General features: G+C 35.0%; 2 protein-coding genes across 2 annotated transcripts; both read left to right on the forward strand.

Annotated features, from left to right (window-relative positions):
• Window positions 1–695: 695 nt before the first annotated feature.
• On the forward strand, window positions 696–9,362 carry LOC112019088 (copper-transporting ATPase HMA4). Its single transcript, XM_065782355.1, is given in 10 exon segments — window positions 696–804; window positions 1,940–2,075; window positions 2,077–2,223; window positions 2,971–3,716; window positions 3,842–4,313; window positions 4,385–4,552; window positions 5,379–5,633; window positions 6,255–6,377; window positions 6,557–7,042; window positions 8,539–9,362. Coding segments are annotated over 9 exon segments (2,901 nt in total). The 5' UTR covers window positions 696–804; window positions 1,940–1,964; the 3' UTR covers window positions 8,932–9,362.
• Window positions 9,363–13,915: 4,553 nt separating this feature from the next.
• LOC112019099 (uncharacterized) lies at window positions 13,916–16,251 on the forward strand. The gene has a single exon (XM_024051624.2). It carries the CDS (start codon window positions 14,608–14,610, stop codon window positions 15,964–15,966), a length of 1,359 nt encoding a protein of 452 aa, XP_023907392.1. The 5' UTR covers window positions 13,916–14,607; the 3' UTR covers window positions 15,967–16,251.
• The last annotated feature ends 3,537 nt before the right edge of the window (window positions 16,252–19,788 follow it).

Consider the following 19,788-nt stretch of genomic DNA (forward strand, 5'->3'; position numbering starts at 1 on the left):
ACCATAAATGATGAACACAACTAACACTTTTATGGACTTACTATTTTTCCTTACCTCTCACAATCAACCATTTCAATAATTTCAACATCAGCAATTCATATATGTAGCACACATTACCGAATAAGTAATGAACGTCCTTAATATTTTCACAACAAATATTAAGTAGTAAAATAAAAAAAAATGAAGCTAGTGGTGAACCCAAATTAAAACCAATAATAATTTGATGTTTTGACAACTTTTTATATTTCCTGTGAAAATAATGTCAAAACTTTTCTAAAATAATTTAGGCCCCGTACGTATTTTTACATTTTTTCACCCGCACGTGTTTTTTATAAAGAGAAATGATATGTCTATAATATTTTTATAACAAATCTTAAATGACAAGTTGTTACTGGTTATTATTATTGGGGTAAAAAAGTAATTTTTGTGTTAAGTTCAAATTTGAACTAATAACAACTAACCACTTATGATTTTTTATGAAAATATTGTTGATGTAGCACCTCTCTTTTATAAAATTTAAACAACATTTTTAGAAATCTCTTACGTGCTCTTATAATTATTTATCATTACCCTAAATACAAAAAAAAATCTGTGAGTTGCCAGTGGTTACAATTATGTACCGGGAATGTAACATAAGCGGTAAGCCGTTAAGATTTTCAAATATTTAAAAAGCAGAGAGAGAAAGAGAGGAGTATATAAAGACAAAGCCCTCCAAAAACCCCCCAAAAAAAAAAAAAAAAAAGATCCACAAACGCAGAACTCTCTCTCGCCGACTTTACCACTCAAACCATCCCTCTGCTTCTGGTATTTTTCTCTCAAACCCTAATCCCTCTTTTCTTAGCTCTTACACATATATTTTCACCGAAAACCCTAATTCTCAAAAACCCTAGTCATCATCGTTAACATCGTAATCATAATCACTGAAAGCGACTTAATCCAATAGGCATTGACTCTGTCTTATTATCTCAAATTTCTGATTTAATTAATTTTTTGGGGTTGCTTGGTTAATCTTTGATAAAATCAAAGCTTTGATTTTGATTTTAATTTTTTGATTTTATTTTTAAAGTTGTTTGTGGTTTGAGAGCTTATTATAAGGTTTGAATTTTTTGTTTTTAGTGTTTACTTGAGTTTTTTTTTTTTTTTAATAAATTTTTTTTTTATGGTTGAGCTGGTGAATTTTGTGAAACTGCAACTGTAATCAATTTTTAGAATTATTGTGGGACTTTGATTTGATTTTAGTTGTTATTTTTTAATATTGTTATTACTGTTTGTGGTTTGAGAGATTATTAGGTCATAAGTTTTTTTTTTTTTTGATTGATTATGTTTGATATTGTGTTTTGTGATTTGAGCTGATGAATTTGGTGAAATTGTAACTCTAGTCAATCATTGAATTAATACCGATTCATAAAAGGTAAATCACATAATCGATAATTGGGCCAAAGAAGAACTTTAAATTAATTAGTATATTTTATCTCTATCAAGATTTTTTTTTTTTTTTTTTTTTATTTAAAAATTTCAAAACTTGACTGCAATCGCAATTTTCTAAAAATGATTTCCATTGTAAAACAGTGTATTTCTACGTATACTGTTTCTATTCCTCAATTTAAACAAAATTAGAATTCTCTAAAATGCCTTGGGATAAAATTTCTCAGGAACAAGCACTGGGACTTTGATTTGCTTGTTGAATTAGTCAACTATGCGCGTTTATTTATTTATTTGTTGTGAGCTGAGAAGAATATCAATGTGTAAATTAATGGGATCCATTTTTCTTTATTAGGAAAAAATGAATTTTTTAGGCTTTGGGAGTTATTTGGAATGTTTGTGGATCAATGTTGTTGTCTAATATCCTGCAATTTGATGATCATGACCTTGTGTGTTGGGACAGTGTAGTACTTGGTATTGTATATTGAGTAATTATTCTTTTTCATTTGTTGTTTAGGATTGAGTGACTTGAGTCGAGAATTATGGAGGTTAACGGGAAGGATGATCTTAATGTGCCACTATTGAAGTCTTCGGATGATTTTGTGGTTGATATCCCTCAACCAACTAACAACAAAGAAAGGAAAATTAGGACAGGTTAAGTTTAAAATAGGGGAAATCAAGTGTGCATCATGTTCAACAACTGTAGAATCTTTGCTGCAAAAGCTTGATGGGATTGAGAACGCTGTTGTTTCACCACTTCAAGGCCTTGCTGCCATCAATTATATTCCAGAGCTCATCAAGGTAAGTGATCTTTGTGAACTTACTGAAGAATTTATGTTCCAAAGCTCTGTTAAGTGTTTATCATCTCATAATGATTTTAAATCTAATTGAGTTTCACAGCCTTGCTACATGTGCACCACTCCTTCCATATATTTGTGATTTTTGACAGCTGTAGTTAAATTTTCAAGGTTTTTTTTTTTTTTTTTTTTCTCTATTTAATGATTTCTTGATCATTCTGATGTAGAGAATAGTGTATGAATATATGAACTTGATTTTGATGCTTAACTTATTATTTTAAGGGAATTTGAGATACCAAGTTCAGATTTCATTCCTCTTTTCTTCTACCAAAACATAAATCTGTTTTTAAACCATTTGGATGCTAAGGAGACCGGAGGAAAAGAAGAGGATACTTGAAATCTTAAAATGTAACAGCGTGAAATATACATCACTGTGTGCGTGTGGAGATATGTGACCTTGATTTTGCCTCTCTGTGATTGTATGTGTGTGTATGTGCATGCCTACAAATTGCCATCCAAGAAAATGTTAAACAAAAGGTGACCCTCCCCAAGATTTTAATTTTTTCTGAAAGAAACTGGTTCTTTGCTAAAGTGAATTTACTTGCAATTTTCAGGATGATGCAGAATTTATATTTATTTCACACAAGGAATGATTTTCTTCTGGTCCATTTCTGGTTGCTTAAATCCTAATTTGTAACTCCTATATTTATTCTTAGAGGCTGGAAAAATTAATAATGTGATTTTTATTTAGGTAAAAAAAATCAAGGAAGCCATAGAAGAAGCAGGTTTTCCAGTTGATGAGTTTCCAGAGCAAGACATATCAGTATGCAGACTTAGGATTAAAGGAATGGCATGCACTAGCTGCTCTGAGTCTATTGAACGTGCCCTTCAAATGATTGATGGAGTGAAAACAGCAGTGGTTGGTCTGGCCCTTGAAGAAGCAAAGGTCCACTTTGATCCTAACCTCACTGATACTGATTGCATCATTGAAGCAATTGAAGATGCAGGGTTTGGAGCTGAACTCATTAGCTCGGAAAATGATGCAAACAAAGTGCATTTGACAGTTGAAGGAGTTAATTCTCCAGAAGATTTGACCATTATTCGTTCCTCGCTTGAGTCAGTTGTAGGTGTGACTCATGTTGAAATGAACTTGGAAGAAAATAAGATTACTGTTGCCTATGACCCAGACCTCACTGGTCCAAGGTCTCTTATTAATTGCATTAAAGAAGCTGGAAATGGCTCCAAATCATATAATGCAAGCTTGTTTGTTGCTCCAATTCGAAGAGAAGCTGAGCAGCAGCAGGAAATTCGGATTTATAGGGACCAGTTTTTCTTGAGCTGCATATTTTCAGTTCCAGTATTTGTCTTCTCCATGTTACTCCCGATGCTTCCTTCTTACGGGAACTGGTTGGATTATAAGATTCACAACATGCTCACCATTGGGATACTTCTAAGGTGGATTCTTTGTACACCTGTGCAGTTCATCATTGGTCGAAGGTACACAACTAGTAGTTTTTACTAATAATATAGCCTCAACTTGAGTATATCTGTTTCTAAGAATTATTAATAAGCAAATACCTTTCTGAGCCCAATAATTGTTTGGCTTTGGTTATCCTTGTCAGGTTTTATGTGGGATCATATTATGCTTTGAGACGAAAATCAGCTAACATGGATGTTCTAGTTGCTCTAGGCACCAATGCCGCATATTTTTACTCCATGTATATAGTGTTAAAAGCATTGACTTCAGACAAATTTGAGGGGCAGGATTTCTTTGAAACAAGTGCCATGTTGATATCCTTCATTCTCTTAGGGAAATATCTGGAAGTTCTGGCTAAAGGAAAGACATCAGATGCTTTATCAAAGTTGACTGACCTTGCTCCTGATACAGCTCATCTGTTGACATTGGACAATGATGGAAATGTTGTCTCTGAGGAAGAAATTAGCACTCAGTTATTACAAAAAAATGACATAATTAAGATTGTTCCAGGTGCAAAAGTTCCTGTTGATGGCATTGTTATTGATGGGCAGAGCCATGTTAATGAAAGCATGATTACAGGAGAGGCAATACCCATAGCTAAAGGACCTGGTGACAAGGTACTGTGTCTTCTTCTTTGTTGATGAGTAACATTTGAATGTATTCTAAATTGTACTAATGCCTTGACCAGGTTATTGGTGGCACTATGAATGAGAATGGATGCTTACTGGTTAAGGCCACTCATGTTGGGTCAGAGACTACACTTTCCCAAATTGTTCAACTTGTTGAAGCAGCACAGCTTGCCAGAGCTCCTGTTCAGAAACTAGCAGACAAGATATCGAGGTTTTTTGTTCCTACAGTGAGTTTTTCTCCCTTGGATTTCTGATATGTAATATGCTATTTTAAAGAGTTTTTCTGTTGAAAGTCACAGTTTTCATGTCTTTACTCCTCCCCCCCCCCCCCCCCCCCCCCCCCCCACACAAACAAAGAACAGATTACAACTAGCTTGTGGATTATACTTGATACTCCTTGAGAACAAAAGCATAGAAACAAACTCTCATTCAAAGAAGGGACAAAACTTCTACAGCCTAGGCGAAGTAGGAGACCCCACATTCCTAGTGACTGAAAGACTCATACATATGTAAGTTGATATGCAAATTTAAGTTTATAAACAAAATTATGATATAATCAAACCACTCCAAAAGTACAATTTATTAAGTGGGGATAATACATGTTATAAAACTATATTGACATTGCAAATTTAATAAATAACAATAAGAATTAGAATGAGCCTCTTCATTCAATGCATTGTAGAATGCTATTTGAAATTTTGAATTTAGTGATAACTGATAACAAATTGTGTCTAAGTATTAGGAGCACTATTTCACAATTCTAGATTTGATGAAAATAATAATAANTGGAAAGTCTTCACTTAGTAGGCATTCTATAAGCGACTCTTCAAGTCTACTTCTCTCTAGAAGACTGAGTTTATGGATGCATATTATGGAAAGTGAACCAGTTTTCCATAAGACATAGAAATTGGATACACACACAGCTTGGTAAATTGACTAATTTCACTGCTTGATTTGCTTTTGAAACCTTCTGGAGACACTGGTTCCCTTGGTTTCCTGTAAATTGACTACTGTTCATTGGAAAAGTAATTTCTTTTTTTCACCCCATATCAGGTCGTTGCTGCAGCATTTTTAACATGGCTGGGATGGTTTATCACCGGACAAGCTGGTGTTTATCCTGAATATTGGATACCAGAAGCAACTAATAAATTTGAGCTCGCCCTGCAGTTTGGTATTTCAGTGCTAGTGGTTGCCTGCCCGTGTGCTTTGGGACTAGCAACCCCTACAGCGGTCATGGTTGCCACAGGGAAGGGTGCTTCACAAGGTGTGCTTATCAAGGGAGGAAATGCACTTGAAAAGGCTCATAAGGTAAATCCACTTTTGTCTAGTGGACAACCAAATCTGTTTAACAGTATTGGTTTTATTTTACAGGTTGTTTTTGCTAATGTGTGAAATCCCTTAACATATTCTTGTTCCTGCTAGCCTGGCTATCCACAAAGTATGCCGTTCCAATTTTTAGTATTAAAAGCTATGTTTGACAAATCATACCTGAAAATTCAGAGTACCATCAGATTTGCATCACGGGATCAGTGCTCAATGCCAAATTCTGTAAATCTCCCAAGGCTGGGAGCTGTTTCTCGCTCATTTATATTAATGGAGGTTGCTTGCCTAGAGTTTGTCTGGTTATCATATCACCAAATGTTCCACTAACATAGCCTATTGATATTCAACTGTTTGACAAATTTTATCCTTCATCTAGTGATATTTTTAACCTCCCCCTCCTTTGGCAAATGGTCATTTCCTTCTGTTCTTTTTTAAAATTTTATTTATTTATTTATTTTAAACTTTATTACAATTTGAGCCATAGTCTTGCAAGTTGAATTTCAATTTATGTCACTTTTTGCTTTGGAGTAGAAAGGATTTTTTAACACTTTAAAAAAAAAAGAATTTTTTAACCTGCCATTTGTGTTTCCTTGGTTGATAATGCAGGTGAAAACAGTTGTTTTTGATAAAACAGGGACACTGACAGTTGGAAAACCAGAAGTAGTCAGTGCAGTGCCCTTTTCCGGTTACTCCATGGAGGAGTTTTGTGATTTGGCTACCGCTGCAGAGGTTGGTGGCTAAATTTTGATATGAAATTCAGATTGTCATATGCATTTTTTGAAAGATCTTTTGTAGTACAACAGCAAGGTCTGTATTGTATGCGTAGAACTTGGCCTGATTTCTATTTGATAAGTAAATTAGACATAGAAATAGAATGATTTCTTGAACTTATTTTCCACATTTGTTAGGTAAACAGTGAGCATCCTATGGCAAAAGCTGTGGTGGAACATGCTAAGAGATACCGTCAAAAGATTGGGTCCCACGCAAAGCATTTCACAGAGGTGAAGGAATTTGAGGTGCACACAGGAGCGGGTGTTAGTGGCAAAGTCGGTGATGCAACAGTTTTGGTAGGGAACAAGAGGCTGATGCGAGCTTGTAAAGTCCCAATTGGTCCTGAGGTTGATGATTATATTTCAAAAAATGAGCAACTCGCTCGAACATGCGTGTTAGTGGCCATTGATGGGAAGGTTGCTGGAGCTTTTGCTGTAACTGATCCAGTGAAGCCAGAGGCTAAGCTTGTCATCTCTTACCTCCGCTCAATGAGCATCTCAAGTGTCATGGTGACCGGTGATAACTTGGCTACTGCAACTGCCATTGCTAATGAGGTTGGCATTGACAAGGTGTTTGCTGAGACTGATCCACTGGGAAAAGCTGACAAGATCAAAGAATTGCAGGTAAGCTAATTTGGTCAATTTACCATGTTGACACAGTGCAGTATGGTATATAAATCTCTTTTGAAAGGTAGTTGTCAATGAGTAATTGGTAAGGTGACAGTATAATTGGGAAATGATTATGATGGCTGAATAACTATTGAAATTAGGGAAAAAAGATTCATCAATTCATCAACAAAAAAAAAAAGAAAAAAAAAAAGACAGCTGCTCCTGAAAGAAAAATATATTAAGTTTTTAATTCCTCAGCATGCCATGCGTGCAATTGGACCTTTATAATCTTTGAACAAAGAGTCCTGTTACCTCATCATGTTATTTTCACCATTTTGGATTGTGTACAAGTATTATTTCAATATATATATATATATATATAGAGAGAGAGAGAGAGAGAGAGAGAGAGAGGGAGAGAGAGAGAGAGAGGAAACACACCAATAATCAAATTCTAATAGTTTGGTTACTTGGTTTGAGTGGAAATCTGACCTCCAGGGTACCAAAAAGGCATCTTTCCATTTCTTTTTGCATATTAGTATCATTTGAGCTGGTTAGTGGAAGGTTATAGAGAGGAATTTTCTGGTGGATTGGGAAATTACACAGGCATTCAATAGCCTTGAACCTATGATCTTACTCTCTATCCCCTTTTTTATTGGTGGAGGGGGTGCTTTCCAGTTAGAGATCTTTGCTAATACAACTAACTGGAATTAAAAATTATTACAAATTTCTAGATGTGGCTTTTAAGCTTTCCATGATAATTGATGTGATTCATTGCATTTTGCATAATATTTGAACTCCATCAGTTTTGTTTTCAGCATTTTGTGAGCCTGCTCTGTTTTGTTTTTCTCACTTGCGCATTATCTTACTCAGCTTTAGATAAATATGACTAGCTGCTCTACAGATGTAGCTTTGTGCAGCCTTCCCAAGCTTTATATTCATCGGCAATAGTTCTGTAGCCATACAAACCAATAAGTTTTGGATCCATATATCATTAACTTTGATGATAATTATGTTTAAATTTTATTTTGATAATTGTGGTAGCATTTATTGTTCATTTAGAAAAAGATCTTTTTTTTTTTTGAGAACCATTTAGAAAAAGATCTTGATGACACTTAGTGGGGCATGCAAAATTTAAACGCCTTACTTCTATTGCTCGTGCTTGGAGCCCCCATCTTCTAAATCACAGTTCGATAACTTATTAATAGGTTCCAGCAAATTTATCAGTTTAAAATTACAAAATTTGTACACAGGTTTTAAAAGTATTACAAATCAAAAGAATTATAATATTTGGGACCGATTTTCAGATTAGTGGACTACCAACCAAAGTTAGTTCTTCTGGAGTCCAAGTGGTTCATAGACTTTTAATACATTTTTTTTTTTTTGAACTGATTGAATGGTGATGAATTGGATGTGATCTGATTGCTATTGAACTGTGATCTCATTAATCTATTTACTCACGTCCTATTTTAATTTTGGTCTTATTTGACTTGTTCAACTGATGTTGGATGCAGATGAAAGGAATGGCTGTGGCAATGGTTGGAGATGGAATAAATGACTCACCGGCTTTAGCTGCAGCAGATGTTGGCATGGCAATTGGTGCTGGAACTGATGTAGCTATAGAAGCAGCCGATATAGTTCTTATCAAGAGTAACTTGGAAGATGTGGTTACAGCCATTGATCTCTCTAGAAAGACTATGTCCCGAATTCGGCTTAACTACGTTTGGGCCCTTGGCTACAACATCCTTGGCATGCCAATCGCTGCTGGAATTTTGTTCCCCTTCACTGGAATTCGCTTACCACCTTGGCTTGCAGGTGCTTGCATGGCTGCTTCATCCATTAGTGTGGTTTGTTCTTCCCTCTTATTGCAGTCTTATAAGAAGCCTTTGCATGCTAGAATGCCATAGGAGCCATGCCTATCAATGCTTGGTTGAAGCTGGTGTAGTACTACAAAGCCATGCCTAATAGTTTCATTGATTGACTTACAATAAAAAATCAATTCTTAACTAAAGATAGATTGCTGCAGTGGGGTTGTAATCGTGATGTATAATGTAATTTCTCGGATCATTAGAGGGTAAATATCACCTGTATTATTAGCACAGCTTTTTCTAATTGAATTGGGTAGAGCTTATAACTTTTATGCTCAATAATCAGGCAGATTGATTCATAGGATTCAGAACTAGTACTGTGGTCCAGGGCAATGTAATGTGGGAGGTCCCCTCCTCTTCCCCCCAACCCCCCTAAAAGAGAAAGAATTGGCCTCTCTGAAAAAGAATGAGGTGGCCTTCACTTCTCTCCTGATGGCATATCAATTTGGGGTTGTTCCCGTGTTCCCATTCTCTTTCTAGTTTTTCAGTCAGGCTGAAAATTCTCTCTCTTTTATAATCTCTTTTCATCCCCCTCTTTGACCATCAAAAGTTACCTCTCACCCTCTCTGGTTGTTTATATGCAACTGAAATGCATAGAATTGTAGAAGTTGTAATTTGGTGGCCTTATAGTAGTATAAATAATGAAATGCTTTTCGAGGAGCTTTGGGTTTTACTGTGCAGTATGATTAATGAATCTAACATTTGGTTGACTGGTTATGTGTCACATTCTGTAGTCTCTCCACCAACAATGGATATGCAAATTTCTCCCCAGATCATACCTAATTTCTTCACATCACACATATTTTAAAAGAAGACTTTGCATATCTTGCAATTGTAGTGTGGGTATGATCTGTGAAGAAACTATGGTCACAAAAATCTTGCATTATCATTGATGAAGCTTGGGATGAGTTGAAAGCAAGGAAATGGAAATTATGTTGAGGAATGTTGATAAACGTGGTTTCAATGGAGAAGTTTTTTAATTTTTTTATGTCAAAGATACTACTGCATTAACTATAAAAGAGTATGCATTGTAGAATAAGGATATGGTGGAGCTAGTAAGATGTGGAGTGAATAGAATGGACTACAACTTTACAAGCTTTATTTCTTAAAGATTTCCAATATGCATATTATGTGCAATACTTGGCTTGCAGATTATAGTTAGATATAGTTACAGTAATGCAATTCAAAATATAACTGCTTTTTAATGAAATAGAGATCGAAAAAAGAGCAAAATAGATTGGTATTTTGCATCAAGCTTGAGATGTTTGGCGGGAATCTCGTTATCAATATGTTTGTCACGTGATATGAATGTTTGATGCAACTCTATTAGTTTTTAACATTGTCTCAAATGAGAAATCCAATTATTCTTAATGTGGTGATGCTGACACAGTTTGCCATTATCAATATTATTTTTGGTTCTTGTAAATGTAACTCAAAATATGATTGCTTTTAATGAAATTGAGATTAGAAAATGAGCAAACTAGAATTATGGCAATTACCTAGAATTAACATCATTTAGTTTTGTTTTGATATATTTAATGAAAAAAGATTATGGCAATTACTAATATTCTTTGCCAAGATTTGCATGAACATTCTTAAGACATTAGAGCTATGCGTTTCTATATTGAGTAGAAATTGCCCTGAAGGCATAGCTTGTAGCTGTAGGGGAGAGCACCAAGACATGCCTTTTGTCATGTTTTCTTCTTAAATTATGGGTTTTTTAGATACTGCTTATTTTGGTGAAACTGAAAATTTATTGTTGAAAGTACTGTAAATAAAGGTAAAAATTAATTAAAATAGTATAGCGATGTCTATATATAGTACCAAATAGTGCAGTAAGACCCATAAATAATAACAAAAATAAACCGAATAGTAAAATAATTTTAATTTTTTGTTGATATTTAAACACACACATATAAACCGGCTAATTGTTAGTACATACATTATTGCAAACACAGTACGCACAAATTATCTTTTGAACCGAAATCTTAGACTTTAAAACACAATTTCAGTTCAGCGTAATTTGTGCGAAAGACACTACTCATATGTAATAATGTGTGTGTGTGTTTTTTTTTTATTTTTTATTTTTATGGGAGTAAATGTGTTGTTGTTTTTTTTTTTTTTTTTTGGGTTAAATGCGTAGCCACTGTTGTTAGGGATATGTCCCCTTTTGTCATCTTCTGTTCTTGGAATGTATGTAGCCAATGTTGTAAGGACATGTGTAACGCCATGCATTGGTCAAACAGTTTCTCTGTTATTAAAGATGGGGGAACCGTCCCCATCCCCATTCCCCACCCTAAATACCATCCTCTTTATTGCTCCTGTGTTGTCCTCCCAGGGGATGATGAGACAGTTCCTTGCCTGTTTTCATTCGTTTAATTGTGTTGTCAGGGAAAAAAAGGATTTATTTTATGATTTTCTTTAGAATTCGAAAATGTGTTATTTTGGATAGGTAAGAGCAACCACATATGTTCTTACAAATTTTTTTATCTATTTTAAAAGAAAAAATATATTTTTTCTATTTTACGCGTCTATTTTTACAAAATACCCACATCAATTTATTTATTTTACACGTTTATTCAATAAAATATTTATTTATTTTTTACATTTTTTATTATTTCTTTACCTCTCCTCCTCTTTAGAACCCTCTCACAAACTCAACACAAACCCAAAATCACCCACACCCAGCCACCAGCCACCCAACCACCACCATCAAACCCACAATCATCAACCACCATCACCCCCACAGAAATTCCAAGCCCCACAAAAAATCCAAATAGTAAATTTGATCAATTCTCCGTGTTCGAGCTTCGCCTTCAATGTCTGATCAATTCTTCGTCACCGTCTCTGTTCCAAAAGGATTGTTGGATCGGAGAGGCTGATCGGTGTTCCCAACTCACTCGCCACCCAAACTCGCCGATCGGACTCAGTCTGTGGCGCGCGAGATCTTCGCTGAGCTATCGTCGTCTTCATCTTCGAAGCCTGAGATTTTGAAGAAGAAGGAGAAGCTAATCAGCGCCCATAGAGTTGAGATGAGAGAAAGAGAGCTGTGGTGATGAAATGAGAAATAGAGAGTTGAGATGAGATGAGAGTCAGACGTAGGAGAGAGAAGAATGATCAGCACCCACAACTTTACACCCACTGATGTGGGTGTTTTTTTGGCCAAAATGTGTAAAATGAAGGAGTTTTTGTATTATAGAAGAGTATCCATCAACTGATGTGGATGCTCTAAAATGCTATATACATTACATGATGGTATTTTATAAATTTAGTTTACTATAGCATTTTCTATCCATTAAATGACAATAAAACTTTTTAAAATTGTAAGGCAAATTAGTGTTGGCATATTCCATTATAAAAGTGTTTTAAATTTGGGTTATCTGCTTTGTATTTTTATAAAGGGTGTAAAAAGGATTTAAGGGTGAAGCTATTGTTTAATGTGCAAGATTGTAGAGCTGGCTCAGATGAAAAATAAATTCATGCAAAGTGTTTTGTCAGTCCTTCACCTGTCCCTTGCTCGGGCAAAACCATTTATGAAAGGTTACAAATTAGTTCCTTTTAGGGTAGATTTTACGGCTACCTCAACCCTAATCTTTTTCACATATAAAAGTGAAATTTTAACCCTAACTTTCAAAGAGAAAAATGATGGCAAAATAGAGAGAAAACATTGAGAGAGATTTCAATTGTCTTTCCAACATCTCCATTGAATATTTGATCCAACAATCATTGATCATCCACATATGAGCAAGTTCGATTGTTATCACTAAAGACACAAAGATGTCCTCAGCTATGTGAATTGACAAGAACAATGTTGTATGAGTATAGGCTGTATCACAACAACCTTTTATAATGAACCACCTTTGTAGACAAAATATGTATATAAATTATAAATAGTTATAGGTCATTATTGTTTTTTTTTTGAAGAGAGTTATAGGTCATTGTTCAATATCTAGGGGGAATGTGCAGAATAGCTTTGAAAATGATTTGTATATAGTTAGTTAGGCAACACTTGAAACTATAAGGGAAAGTAGACATCTCGAGTTTTAAAAAATCGAGATCCATTTACATAAATCTCAAGTTTTAGAAACTCGAGTTCCATGCAAAAATTTTTTTAGTTTTATCGCCCCTATAGTGGCGTTTTTAAGTCCTATAGTGACGTTTTAAATCCCTATAGCGGCGTTTTCCTGCAAAATTTTTTCATAAGTGTTCAATACAAGGTTCAGGAAGCCCTATAGTGGCGTTTTTATACCCTATACTGACATTTTAAAGTCTTATAGCGGCGTTTTCCTGCTAAATTTTTTAATAACTCCATTTTTTAAGCCCTATAGTGACGTTTTTAAGCCCTATAGCGGCGTTTTCCGAACTCGAGTTTTTAAAACTCGATTTTTACTTGGATTTTTTTTACTAATCAAGCCTTAAAAACTTGATTTTTATCTTGGAACTTGAGTTTTAGATACTCGAGATGCTAGTTTTCAATTTTCTTATGCAACGTGACAACTAACTAAATATTTTAATATTTATTGTTATTTAAAAAAAAAATTCTCAATATCTATTATAAACGATAAAATTCTTTCTAAAGGCCAATAAAGATCAAATACATTGGCTTTAATCCTTACGTGAGAGGTAAGCGTGTTACCGTACAAACTATTAAGTAACACCTTGTTTTTTTTCCCTTAATTAAGAAAAAGCCTAATAATACATTTTTGTTTTGTTTTGAGAGACTACTACTAATAATAATAATAATAATAATAATAATAATAATAATTTCTCCTAAATAATGGAGATAAATAAATAGTTTTGGAGGCTGGTTATTATTCAATATTCCTTATAGGGGACAATATTCTTCCCAAAGACCAATAGAGATAGAACACCTTTATAGTCTATAGCCTATTGGGTAATATTATATTATTATTAACTTTTCAGTGTCGAGGAATCTGAATTAGTGCACAGTGTTTGTGACAAAGGCACCTATCACCGACGAACAGTGCCTCAACACGTTGCATAACACCGTGTTCCATACTTCCATCAAACCGAGTTTTGAGTTTTGACGACTCCCAAGGCTTCCAACTCTCTCTCTCTCTCTCTCTCTAAACTCATTTCACTGTTCAGTCAAAACCCTTTCTGTCTGTGTAATTAAACTGCCCTTTGTGGATCATCAAAAGGTAGGCTTTAAAAAGCCCAAGCTGTTATTTATTTATTTGTTTTAAATTTTTTTGTTATCTGGGAAATTCTTGGTTCAATAACTTGGTATTTCCTTGTGTAAATATGCTTAAATAAATGTAGTATTTTGGAGAGAGAGAAAAGTTTGAATCTTGATTGGTGTATATATATGGTTTCCAGAGTTTTTTAGCTTATGACTAATATGAAATATAGATGGAGGAGGCATGGAGTTGTTGTAAGAGAGTCTAATCTGTTCTGGGTTTTGTGGAATTTTTGTCACTTTTTCTGATGACCCTTTTGTTTGATTGGTAATATAATGGAAGGAAAATAGGATTTGGGTTTGTATTTTTTTTTTTTTAATGATGTTTTGGTTGCTTTGTTGCTGATGATGGAAAAGTAAACTCATTCAAGTTAAGTAGTTGTGTACGGCTTGGTGCAGTTTGGTTATTTTGTTTTCTTGATTGTAAAAATTCAAAATTTTAGTTTGTTTTCTATTCCTACTTTCTGTGAGCATTGAGAAAGAGATTTAAGGTTTTGGGGTTAAGTTTGGGAAAAATGGACAGTTCGGGTTTGGGAGGTGGGTTTTTGTCTGGTCCGAATGGGGCGATATTAGACCTTGAATCGTCAATTCATAGACACCAACAGACCCAATTGGGTCATCCTTTGTTAAGACATCAAAATCAGGTGAATGTGATGAGTGGCCTTGAATGTGACCACCACCCCATTGGACTTATGGAAGAGAAAAGCTCGATTTTGAAAGGTATTTCGATGAATTTTAGCAAAGGGAAGGCAGTTGCCCCCATTAATATCTCCAGTTGTAACAATATGAGTGAAGAAGATGAGCCAAGTTTTGCGGAAGATGGGAATGGTGACAATGATGGAGGGAAACGGGGGTCACCATGGCAGCGAATGAAATGGACAGATAATGTGGTTAGGCTTCTTATAGCTGTGGTTGCTTGTGTGGGTGATGATGGTACACTTGAGGGTGGTGAGGGGCATAAGAGGAAATCGGGGAGTTTACAGAAGAAGGGTAAGTGGAAAACAGTATCAAAGATAATGATAAGCAAGGGTTGTCATGTTTCCCCACAGCAGTGTGAGGACAAGTTTAATGACTTGAACAAGAGATACAAGAGGTTGAATGATATTCTTGGTAGGGGAACTAGCTGTAGAGTGGTGGAGAACCCTGCTCTTATGGATTCAATGCCTCATCTCACAGCAAAGGCGAAGGAAGATGTTAGAAAGATATTGAGCTCAAAGCACTTGTTTTATAAAGAAATGTGTGCATACCATAATGGGCAGAGGATTCCAAATTGCCAGGATCTTGATCTACAAGGCCATTCCCTGCCTCTAGGGAGTTGCTCAAAAGACAATAATGGGTCAGACAAGGAAGAAGCTGAGGAAAATAATGACAGTGATGATGATGAAATGGATAATGAAGATGATATTAATGCTGAAGGAGATGGGGAGAGGATGGGAGAATTCAGTGGGAGGGCAAAGGTGAGTGAAGAGGAGGGCCATTTCTGGTCACAATCTGTTGAGCTTGATAGTTTTGAAGCTGAAATGGCTGGGATTTTCCAAGACCCTACAAAGTCATTATGGGAGCGAAGAGAGTGGATTAAGAGACAGATGTTGCAACTTCAAGAACAAAAAGTCAGCTTCCAGGCTCATGCTCTTGAGCTTGAGAAACAGCATTTTAAGTGGCTTAGATACTGCAGCAAGAAAGACTGGGAGTTGGAAAGGTTGAGGCTGGAGAATGAAAGAATGAAACTAGAGAATGAGCGCATGGTATTGCTACTGAGGGAGAAGGAGCTGGAGATAGATTTCAGGAGATCAGAAGCATCCATAGACCCTACCTCTGTTGGCATTGACAGACTGCAAGGAAGAGATCAGATTGACTTGGGCAGGCATGAATAGCTTCTTGCAAAACGGCTACGAATCATAAATGACTTCCTTCTAAAGCCTTCTGCAACAGAACTTTCACAACTTAAAGCATCATAAGCAAACTAACCTTATGAGCCACTTGTATTGCTTTAGATAAATTTTAGAAATTATTGATATTATCTTTTATGTTGGCCTTTTTGATGTAAAGTTGAAATGCAAGTCAGGTAGCCTTTTTTCACATAAATTTCTCTTGTTATTCAGAACATGTAATTGCACGTGATTTAAAGTGATAATATTATTTAGTCTTCTGGCTTATGATTTTCTGTGACGCTTTACTTACATCATAACAAAGGACACTTTGATTCTGTTATTGAATGTGAATGAAGAAGCGCACCAAAACAACCCCCCACCCCCCCCGGCTCTCAAAAATTTGAAATTAAGCTTCTATAGTTCCCTTTCCCCCTGACACTGGAGCTCCTTGTTTTATCTTCAAGTAGTTCCCATGTTTATTGTTCATCTTAGTATTTGGCATGCTCTAGATCTACTACTATTGCATTCTCTGTATCAAGTTAGTTTGAGTTTTTGTTGATAGTAGAAGTTGCAATTTTTGTTGATAGTAGAAGTTTCCTTTAATGAGCTTGTATCTAATACATTAATTCTTGGACTAATTATTATCATGGCAAATTAGCTATTTATGTAATCTGCTGTTAATTTTGCATTTAAAATTTTCACACTTTTCTCCTATAATTCATCGGCAATTATATTTTCTGTTACATTTGTTCTTGTGTTTCTTTCCTCTTTCTTTAATTTAACATTTTCATTTTCTTACCACATTTTTCAGCTGTATGCATTTTTTTAATTCAAACTGTTTTTGCATGGGCAGCGTGTGACATCTTTTGAGTTTTTTGCATTACCATGAAGGATGTTATTGAACTGTAGTTTTTCATGCCAAATTGTTGCGTGAAGGATGTGACAATTTTTGAGTTTAAATTGTAGTTTGTGTTGTTAATTAGATACTTTGCAGCTGCTTCTCGATATAAATGTAATAAACTTAGTTCATTTTTTGTTGGTGTCCTTTGTCTCATTGTGGGGGTAGTGTCAAAATATGTCACTTCATCTCCATTCTCCAAGACTCCAACCCCCTTCTTTCTTATGTGGCTGTATGAGTTCTATTGTTTTTTTCTTCAGTGTCGCTGCCCAGGATGTGGATTTGAAAGTATCTGCTCTAAAAAGATTCATCTTGATCCTGTAGCATGACCTATTTACATTTTTCACACTGTTGCATACTTACATGCTTTAGTTTCTGTGAGTCTATGAAGGATCTCCCCAAACTTGGTCTTCCTAGTTGGGTTATCAGCCAGTTTGTGATCTTTTAAAGTAAATTATAAGTCTAAGATGATGCCATAGATTTTATTTATAAACATGTTGGAGTTGAACATTACACGTTTAACTAAGAAGCATGAGTTCTTTTTTAGGCCTCGGAGGGAATGGAATGAAATAGAATGGGAATGAATAAAAAGAATAATTTTAGAATATTTTTTCTTTTTCTTTTTTGAGAGTTTTAATGGAGAGAATGAAAAATTCATTCTCTTGTTTGAGAGTTTAAATGGGAGGCAATGGAATGGGTAAGAGAGAACACTCATTCCTCTCTATTTTCTTAAAACTTCAAATTTTCATTCCCCTGAATTTGGGAGGAATGGGAGGGAATGAAATTAGATTTAATGATTTTTTTACTAAAACTCCCAAAATACCCTTATATATTCAACCGTTTATTTTAAAATATGGGTCTAATAGTAATATTGCATAAAATGATTCCATTCCATTCCCTCTATATTGCTCTTAAACAAGATTACTTACATTTCATTCATTTTCATTCATTTCCATTCATTTACTTTAAAACATCCAATCAAGGTTGTTTAATTTCATTCCATTCCATTCCATTCTTTTCTCTTACTTAAATACATTATATTCTTTTCCATTCCCTTATGATCATTTCATTCTATTTCCTTATGAACTCCCAAACAGAGCCTTAGTCATGCAAGCCCTAAATCCTTACGGTTTAAATTAATCTTACAAGCTTTAGAGGGGTATTTAGTTTGTTGTGATGTGTCATTAATATGATGCACATTATGATGACGTAATATTAATATTTTTTGTTTATTTTATTTTTTCTAATATTACCTTAATTTAAAATTACAAAATATATTAAATTATCTTCAATTCATCACCTTCTTAAATAATATAATGTTGTATTCTTATATGGACAAAATTTAATTACAAAATTGGTTGTAGCCTTGGGCTACAACCTTACTCAATATCACTAATGTTACTATATATTTTAAAAATTTGGTGCATAAAATATAATCTTATAAATCATATAGTAAATAATATCTGATTAACACAAAATTTGACATGTATATTAAAAGTGTAAAGAACGTGTAATCCAACGGTTACACAAAATTTGACAAATTGCTTCCCTTAGCACCAAATGAACTTTCTCACAGACGTGGGTGTGGTGAGAAAATGATTTGGTCAATAGCCTCTCAAGGATATGATAATGGAGAGGAAGAGAGTAGAGGAATTTGTAGAGTCTCTAAGGTAAAGATTGGGGGTGAGGCAATCTTGTTTTTCTCTAGGGTTTCTCTTACAAAATTCTCTCTGGAAGCTCTCTTAATTCAGTAGGTATAAGGGTCTATATATAGTGATGTGTGTTTGGAATACGAAGAGATAGTTTTTGCCAAACAGGGCTGATTGGCGGCTTGACCTCGCGGCTTGTCCAAGTCGCGAGTTTAAGTCGCGACGTAACGGCCTGGCCAGCCTGGGACTTTTGTACTGTAGTGCAACAGCAGGTGTGATCCTTCAGCTCCTCATGTGTGCATCTCACATGCCTGTAGTTGGCGGCTTGCCAGTCGCCAGTCAGCTGCGAGTCCTAGCCGTGAAACTCTGCTTTCTTGCACATACTTGAGCTTTTCTTCACATCTTCTCACACACTACCCTTACAATAATCCCACCTAAATACAGGGTTACTAAGTGCTTAAATTACAAGCAAATTGGCACATAATAAAACCAACAAGATGGTTGATAAATTTCAACCTTACAGTCTCAAATATTCAAAAATTATCAAGTAATTTTGCATGTCAAAAAACAAATGCAGATCTTTCTTACAATAAATTAAACTAATAATGTACTTAATGCACAAAACTCTCACTTTTACGGTGTTTAAGAGAAGTGTTTGGTAGATAGTATTTTTTGAGTCCCACATTGTTCTAAGGAGTGAGATCATTTTTTTTTTTTTTTTATAAACAATTTTAAGTCACCATTGATATGCTAAAAAAGTGGGCTTAATGAGGACTAGGGTTTTATCTATATCACATTCATGTGTGCCATCCCATAGCATCTCGCGCATGTGAGGTCCATGTGGTGATTAAAGAGATTATCTATGTGTAATTTTAATCACATGACTTTTTTTTTAATGAGAATAAATTAGGCCTGGAGTTGGCATAAAACCAGTGTTTTACACCAGCCAATGAGACCACACCACGTCATTATTTCAATAAAAGCCAAAAACACCTTATTGCAGTCAATAACATACTCTTAAATCCCAATTCACAAATGCTGATTAGACCAAAATGAAAAATCTCCTTTGCAGCTCTGCTTCCTCTTGCTCGAACCTCTACCCCACCACACAATAACACACGCTGCCACACAAGTCACCAGATTCGTTTATGGAGCTTGTAAACATGCCAGAGCTACCATGAGCATGGTTTCACGATTCCAAGGTTTGTTTTTCATGATTTGCCCTTTTTCCCAATTTGGATTTCAAATTATTAATGGTTTGGATTTTTTTTTTTTTTT

This window comes from Quercus suber, unplaced genomic scaffold, assembly GCF_002906115.3.
Source record: "Quercus suber isolate HL8 unplaced genomic scaffold, Cork oak 2.0 scaffold_299, whole genome shotgun sequence".
Taxonomy (NCBI): domain Eukaryota; kingdom Viridiplantae; phylum Streptophyta; class Magnoliopsida; order Fagales; family Fagaceae; genus Quercus; species Quercus suber.